Source organism: Brachyistius frenatus, unplaced genomic scaffold, assembly GCF_029030835.1.
Source record: "Brachyistius frenatus isolate BFR_SWC_R1_liver_20210118 unplaced genomic scaffold, ASM2903083v1 Contig_6, whole genome shotgun sequence".
Lineage (NCBI taxonomy): Eukaryota > Metazoa > Chordata > Actinopteri > Embiotocidae > Brachyistius > Brachyistius frenatus.
This window is the reverse complement of record NW_027210605.1, coordinates 7,878,440-7,886,776: the sequence shown is the minus strand read 5'-3', so window position 1 is coordinate 7,886,776 and position 8,337 is coordinate 7,878,440. Positions and strand designations below refer to the sequence as shown.

Genomic DNA, 8,337 nt, shown 5'->3' with positions numbered 1-8,337 from the left:
ATTATAAAAAAATAAAAAAATTGAAGTTGTAAGTAATAGTATCAAATCATTTACTAATGCTTTATAGACCAGTAATAATCCATTCATTAACAAAAAAAGTGTTTGGCTTGCCCGATTGTGAAAAAACATTTGAATAGTGTATCCCCTGGCATAGCTGTTGGCCTTTTTATTTATCTCCTTAATCCATCAGGAAAACTTCTCAGACAAACCACTGCCCTCTGGAAAAGAGCTACAGGACATTTTGGTTAAAATCCATCCGTTAACAATTTATAAATATTTCAGATTTAATCCCTTGTTGTTGTGGAATAAGCTTTTGTTATTAATGTTTGTAGTGGCAGATGTAATGGTTTTTCTATAATTTGGTGTCCCTATTGATCCATGAAGCCCAATAAATGTATTAATAAAAGTGTCCACAATACTCTAATTTGAATACTTATTATTGTCTGATGTGATTTCCACAAAAGAAGTTAAATGACATATATTCTTCACCACTGAAAAATCCACTTTACAAATATTTAATTTTAAAATTTTGTGTGAAAAATCCCCCCAGTATATGTGCATTGAAGACTTTAGGTCACGTTTTTCGTGTATTGAACCATGATTGGCTGCACAACTGATAAACTGATAACCAAATCATTCTCATACAGACACAACTTAAACTTAAAGAAGGATTTATGCTCTGAACTTCTCGTCTTAAGTTTGAGGTAAGCACTGAGATGTTTCCTCCTTCAGCGGGTGATGAATATGAAAACAACATCCTGGTGTCGGGGAAAAAAAAGGTTTTCTCTTCTCTCAGATAAAGTAATGCTTTTTTTTGTCTGTGTTTCTGTTGTTCAGGTTCAGCAGAGTCACATGACTCTCACCAGTTTCTTCTCTCTGCCTCTGACTCTCCTGAAGTGGCTGGAAACATTGCAGGGGAAAGTTTGGTATCCGCTGTCTCCCCATGATGTCATACCAGTGAGTTTATCAGCTGACAGGCACACACATCTCACATGACACCCATATCTGCAGAGGGACTGACACCGTAGCCACTGCCAGGCGTGTTACTGTAGGCGCTCCTGGGTTTTGAATTCTGGATATTTGATCACAAATCATGATGAATAAAAAGGATCTATAAAACAAACAAAAACATCTTTTATTACAGATTTAAGCGACTAATCGTAAACCGAAAACGTAAAATAACAACTACCGTGTAACCGGTTAAGCTGCCTGCTCGTGGAGGATCTATTTATGGTTCAGAAATAATATACCTCTGTTGGAGATGGCTGCTGTAAGAACACTGTGTGTATTACGTGATCAGAAGCACCGCTCTATATTTATCGAATCATGGAGCATGCCGTGCTGCATGCTCATGCACAAGAACGCACATCAGAGGACACGCGTCATGATGCTGCAGCTGAGACTTCTTTGTCCTTCGTCTCCTGTAGACCAGGATCACAGCTGAAGCAGGACAGGTAGGAAGCCTGTTTGCATTTTCGTACAGCTAAAAAAAAAAAAAAAAATAATACGTCCTCTTGTCATTCTAAATATTTTTATTTAATTTACATTGACAGACAGATAGGAGATTTACATTACATTTTATTAGATTACATGATATTGCATTCCCACAGATATTGTAGCAAGTTTTTGTATTTTATTTATACCGTGTATATAATTTAAATTGTGGTGCAAAAATTATGTCCAGTAAAAATGATCGTGCTTGTGTTTTATAACTGCATTAAGACTTTATTCTTAATTTCATTCTTAATCTTATTGTATCCTGTACAATGACAATAAAATCTTTCTCTTCTATTAATCTGTTGATTTAGTTAGTTTAGTTGTGGCAGCTTAAGGTTTGATATATGTTTCTTTGGTGTCTGTTCTGAGAGGATCTTTAGTTGTAGGCTGCAAAAGTTACCTGAATGTATTGCATCTTCTTTCAACAGTGACTGATTTTGGATTACAGCTCTTTTAATTGATTTTGCAGGTTGTTTCGAGTCAAAATGGATGACTTTGACTGCAGCGTGGAGATCTGTGACCGAGACTGGGAGTGCTTCTTTGCAGAATGCGAGGAGTGTCACCTGCTTTCTCCTTCATTAGCAGGTGTGGATGATTCGGGGATGAGTGACATTGATGATCCAGCGTCCATTCTTGCTAAGAGGGCTCAGAGAGTCGACCGTACAGCAGGCTTTTCGGAGATCGACCGCCCCATCGATGGCCCCCCAGACTGCGAGGGCTCTCCTGCGGAGCATTACCTCAGTAAGCACGGCATCAGTGCAATAGAGAGCGTGCTCTCGGGCAGTGAGGAGGATATACACCTTCAGTCGGTCAATGTATTCTTTGAAAGGCTGAAAAGTCTCACAGAGGCTGAGCCAAGCCAAGTGAAATGGGGAAATAACAGCGAGGCGGTACAAGAGGAGGAGCGGTGTAGTGATGGGCAACAAGCCAGTGGAAGCAGTTTGCCAAAAAACTTACCCAAATTAAACTCTCTGCCTGCCAGGGGGGAAGCAGCAGTTGGCAGGGAGACCACGAAGCCTGTCGACACCATCAGGAACATAAACACTATGAAAAAAGTTCAGGCTGAGTCCAACGTTTCCTCTGAACCTGCAGCTGGTAACTCAGAGCTCAAGACCATCAAATTAACCGAAACTGAGTTAACCATCAGAGGAGAAGCTCGTACAGAAACCGGAGTAAATGAGGCACCACAACCGAAACAGTCTCATGACTCACCTGACAGGGTTCTCTTCTCAGAATCAACACCTCACAATCACTGTTCAGTAATGTCTACACCTCTGGATGAGAGTAAGCAGGAAAGTTTGTTCACTTACAGTAAAAAGTGTGGTATTGACTTAACCAACGTTAAGTGGCGGGAAGACCAAACCCGTAATATTTCGCAGTCAGACACAACAAGCACAAACAAAGCAGCGAGCCAGGAATCGTCTCCAAGCGCCTCCATCAAAAGGAAGAGGAGAAAGAAGAGACGACTCAGTATGGAGCCAGGTGACGGTGGGCATCGGTGTGAGAGGCAGGTTTCGGTCAAGCAGACTGACTCAGAGGATGAGCAGTATGCATTAAGAGGAGGATCGGGTCAGTGTTTATCTGAGGATGCCAAGTTATATTATTTAAATGAACCACAAAAGAATCTCGCACCTCTTTTTACTCCATGTTCAGTCACCAGTAGTTTCCCACTGAATAGGTCTGCTAAAGAAGTAAAAGTAAACGATCTGTCCACCTTTTTTCCTCCATGTGACAGTCAGTATTTATGTTTGCCAGAGAGTGTCGTAAGACAGAGAGGGTGTATAGCCACAGGCGCTGCTGAAAATAATGCAACAGTAATCCCACTGAGTCAAACTGCTAACAATGAAATGTCCACACCAAACAATAGAGCTCATTCACGGCCACGCAGTAAGTTACAGGCAGAAGAATCAGCTGGCCTGAATAAATATTCTGGGTTTCCACGTGAAGTTGTAACTGATAAATCAGACATGGCCAGAGAAAATCAAAGAAAGGAGGTAAAAGCAGGAGTCCTCCAGCAGTCTGATCAAATAAATCCTTCTGTGATTGAATGTGAAAATGAACAAAATCTAAAATGTTGTGCAGCAGAGGTCAAATCAGTGAGTCTTCTTCCGAGTGCAGAGGAAAAGGCTCCGGCCGTGGAAGACGGACAAAATGAGAAACTATCTGCTGCTAAGTCAGTCCTGGTTGCAGAGGCTGGAAATTCTGGCAGAGATGAACAGCCGCCATGTCAAAGTGAGGCTGAGCCCCAACAACAGCTGGAATCGGACTGTCACAGCAAAGACCAATATAGCACTACGCTGGAAAATACTCTGTGTGCAACTGGTGGGATCACTTCTCACGCCCCCAAAACAAAACCTCAGAAATTCAAAACCGCAGCCTGTCCATTATTAGACAAGGTTTCCAATACCGTGATCTGCACTAATTTACCATCAGATTGTATTGATCTATCTCAAAGTACGATCAGTTTAGATATAAATAATACAGTACAGCAAACAGAACATCCTCTGGAGGTTCAAACTTTATCCAAATTAGATATTTTATCAGAGAAAAACCCAAAAGCTGAGAGAACTCAATCAGCTGTATCACAAATAACGGTTTTAACAAACATTCCTCAGACAGAAACCAAACAGTCCTTGTCTGAAGACTTCCTAACTAGTCTTTCAGATATCACACATGTGTCCTCCTGCTATACTTTGGACACAGAGTCTGTCATCTCACTCTCCAACGAAAACTTCACAAACATGTCGGCTAGTTTTTGTTCATCCATCAGTGAAGATGAGTCTGGAGGTCAAGGAGGAAAAAAAGCGCTAATGTCGGCTGAACAGAAGGAAGGAGACGCTACATCTGGACCTGAAGGCCAACCAGAATCGAACTGTGATTCGTTGGATGGAGCAGAAGACAGCATCTCAGCATCTAAAGCTGAATGTGAGCCAGAAAAGGTGGTGAATAAAGTGTTTGCCATGTCTTCTTTTTGGAGTGAGATGGAGAAGCTGACGATAAATGATATTCTGGGCGTAAGGATGATCAGCAAAGGCGCTCCACCCAGCTCTCTCCCACCTTTACAGGAAACTGAGGAGCCTGACATGTTTGCTGTGACCGATTCAGGCTTTTTCACTCATGTGGATGAGTCCAAGTCGGAGCAAGTCAATGAGGACGCGTGCAGTGCACCTGATTCTGAAGAGTCAAGTTTACGTTCTGTGATCGCAGTCGATTCTTCCTCTTCAAGAAGTGTTACGTGGGAGAGAGAACCTTTCTCGGCGAGCAGATGTGCCGATATTTACCCGGAGAATATGATGTTGACATCTGTGACTAACACTCCCCAACTTGTCCTCTCTAATGGGCCTCAAAAGTGCCTCAGAAAGATTTCCAAAAATGTCAGCGTGCACAATTTACATGCCCTGGAATCTGAGTCTTTCGGCTACACACGGAAAGTTGAAGCTTTACATCCTGTAGATGAAAGCGATTCAGAAAAAGTAGAGTATTTCACTAAAGGATTTCTGCCTAAGCAAGACAAAGACATGGAATCTCTACCTTCCTCTCTGACAGACACTTACCGCGTCTCTCTTACGGATATATTTCAGTACTTCTTTGGAGGAAAAAAATCAGCTCCCAGCCCTGCAGCTACAGAAAACATAACCACCTTCTACGCTGATGGAAACTCTGTCCCGGAAACATACGATCATTTTTTCTCAGAGTTTGATACAGAAAGCTTCTTCTACCCTCTCACTGCAGCCAAAGATAAGCCAGTTCCCATCTTTTTCTACTCTCGCTCAGCTGACAGAAATCTGCAGTTTCCAGAGGCTTATGAATATTTCTTTGCGTCTTCTTCGTCAGACGATTCTTCTGTGGAATCTGATGAAGAAGATAACTGCGGCCCCGTGAGGGTGGTGACCAGGTTCAGCCGGAAGACCAGCTCAACTCAGATTTCTACAGACATATATGAGAATTTCTTCACAGACAGCGACCTCAGACAAAATCTCTTCTGGAAACCAACACTCTCCTTCAGGAACAGTAATTTTACAGCATCTACAGTCCAGAAGCAGAGATCAAACCCTCTGTCTCTTACACCTGTGAGGCCCAGCAGCAGATCCCGTCCAAGGACTTTTCCTGCCCTGGTAAATCAAGATGTGATGTTTCCCGACCCGCTGCTCTGCTCCTTTGATGACAGGATCTCCAGACAAGTAGCGCAGCAGCCTTTCAGATACGAAGACTTACAGACGCCTATTTCAAATCCAAGTAAGTCCGCTTTAGACAATGATGCATACATTAACTGTCGTTACTCGTTGGGTTTTAACTTGAACTCTTACAGTTTTCAGTTTCATTTAAACCAACATGTTTCTGTTTGATACTCATGAGAAAGCAGAAATATGACAGGACTTTAGTCCTGGAAATTTCATGGAATAAAGGTCAAAGTAAAGAGACAAGATGTGATTCCAGTGTAAACAGCAAGTCGCACCATCACTAAAACCTAAAGCACAACATTTAGCTCTTTTTTTGTACTATAATTTATTGGCCAATCTTTTTATCAGAGGTTTAAAAAACACATAAAATGCCAGGTTTACATTCAGCCATTCTTTATACCCACGTATCCTCATCTAGCCCAGTCTGCACTAGTTGAGTTGAGGCAAAGTCTTTTGACAAAAATATCGTATGTAGATATCCAGACTTTAGAGAGATTTCTAAATTCATTATTTTCACACTGCTGTTCGATCTGCTTTGCATGCTGTTTGAATTAAGACTTATTGGAACAGTTAGCAGCAGGATTTACGCTTGATGTGTTTGTCACATTTGACCTCATCGGTTAAGCTCTCGTTGTTTCCATCACATGTGGACAGTTGTAGTGAAGGATATGTTATCCACTCAGTCAGCTGTTACAGTCATGACCGCGACAGATTCTCTTTCCTCAGCTGTCTGGCAACCTTGACTGACTTCAGTGGTGAAGCCAAGAGGAAAAGTTGTACGTGATAACTTGACTTCACTCAATGAGTGTCTCCTCTAAGCCGCCTGTTCAGCACTATAATTCATGTTTGGCTGTGAAGGGAAATGAAATGATCCAATGTTGAGGAGTCGTTATGTATTTGTGAATCTCTTTTAAAAACTACAATGTGCTTTGATTAAGATGCCCACTAATATGTTGTCTTATGTTCACATCCAACATATTATTGAGAGCTTTTCCTACAGCTGTTGGTATGTTAATGTTAATCCCAATGCCCCTGACCCCTGAATGAACTTCTGTGTGAATGGTTGTTTACATCTTGTATGCAGCATTTGTATGAGCAGCTTAATGATTCATGATATTTTCTATGTTAAAAAGGGTTGGATGCCTCCCTCCTGCCTCTCAGACACTCAGACATGTGTCTGGTTTGTATTGCTTTTGCTTCATGGGTCCTGAAGACTGCAAACCCACAAGTTGGAGATGCCTGGAAGGCTGGTATGTATGTTTATATGTCACGTTGATTTACTTTGGAACAATAGAAAACCTGCAAATCTTGTTTTTTATTCACTGAAATTTCAAAACAGCTGCTCATTCAGTCTTTATAATTGTATTCACCCAAAATTGGATTTTGAATTAAAATCATTTCATTTGAGCTTTTTAATGACTGCAAGGATTCTGGCTGTTAATAATATTCTGAGGCCGTAAAAAAATGTTTTCCAGGAAAGACTGGGGTAAATAAATAAAAAAATATAACGAGCTTCAGGGAAAGCAAACTTCATATGAAGGAGTAAATTCACTGTTGCAAAGTATGAGTAATGTGATGACTCACTTTTTGTTTTTTCACTCAGTTCTGTTGGCGAACGTAAGTGCTCTGTCAGCCATTCGATACCTGCGTAAGTATGTCAAAATGGAGGCAGCAGAAAATGAAATGAGATTGTGTCACACCTCGCTGCCTGACTCTTGACGTTTCTGCCTCTAAATCCGTCATGAGTGAAATGATACATTTTTTCAATGAAGACTTGATACGAGCCAATGCGGGACGCAAGTCGTTCAAAGAAACTGTGTTGCTACCTGTTTGCAATATAAATATTACTCTTAAATTCCGATGATCGCTCCAGAGAAATTAATCAACAACTGTTTCTCACTAAATTATTGTGCGTGATTCTTTTACCTTTTAACATTTGAAAGCATTCATTTAAAATTCAAAATGACCAAAAGCAGGATGAGACATTTACTTATCTGAAAGAAAGCTTTAGACATTTGTAAATAATGTTTGAAAGTATGTACTGAAGGGAGATTGGAGGCAGGTTCACTCAGAGCTAGACTGGACATGATAGATGGACGTGTGATTAATGGATTAAGTTGAGACACTCAAGAATTTAGGATGGTTCTTTTTAAACCTGTGTTTTTCCACTACATTACTTGTATAATGCAAATTTTTTAATCAAATTTTGTAAAATATTCCACTGACAATTATCAGAAGTATTTCACAAATTTATTGAGGGGACATGTATCGCCATATTTAACATTGAAGTATAACAGCATTCCCTCACAAAAGTATATTTCATAATAGGGATAGCATTGTGTGCTAGTATCAGTAATATATCATGTGATGGGCCTTTTATAGATTATTAGAAGATGGCTGTACAGTATTGTTGTATAAATTGCACTGAGCTGTTGATGTCTTTCAGTTTAACTACAGTAAACAGTATGGTTGAGTTGTGTGCTGTCTGTCATTCAAAAAGCACTGAGACCTGATAATGAAACACTAGAGGGCGACATAAACTCACATAAGAACCTGGACTGGCGTATCACTGCTGTGTCAGATGCAGTTTTCAAGTGATTGACAATACTCATTTTGTTCTAAAAAAGTAAGTATAGACCCAAATTATGTGTCAAGCTCA

The 8,337-nt window shown here is 40.5% G+C and overlaps 1 protein-coding gene across 1 annotated transcript; it reads left to right on the top strand.

Annotated features, from left to right (window-relative positions):
- Positions 1-1,370: 1,370 nt before the first annotated feature.
- Positions 1,371-8,151, top strand: perm1a (PPARGC1 and ESRR induced regulator, muscle 1a). Its single transcript, XM_069688982.1, has 4 exons — positions 1,371-1,454; positions 1,967-5,733; positions 6,812-6,928; positions 7,282-8,151. Exons 2-4 carry the CDS (start codon positions 1,983-1,985, stop codon positions 7,395-7,397), a joined length of 3,984 nt encoding a protein of 1,327 aa, XP_069545083.1. The 5' UTR covers positions 1,371-1,454; positions 1,967-1,982; the 3' UTR covers positions 7,398-8,151.
- The last annotated feature ends 186 nt before the right edge of the window (positions 8,152-8,337 follow it).

Coding starts and splice junctions, on each gene's coding strand:
- perm1a (XM_069688982.1), top strand. CDS start 1,983: ATGGATGACTTTGACTGCAGCGTGGAGATCTGTGACCGAGACTGGGAG. Junction 5,734..6,811: donor GACGCCTATTTCAAATCCAA/GTAAGTCCGCTT, acceptor TATGTTAAAAAG/GGTTGGATGCCTCCCTCCTG. Junction 6,929..7,281: donor TGGAGATGCCTGGAAGGCTG/GTATGTATGTTT, acceptor TTTTTCACTCAG/TTCTGTTGGCGAACGTAAGT.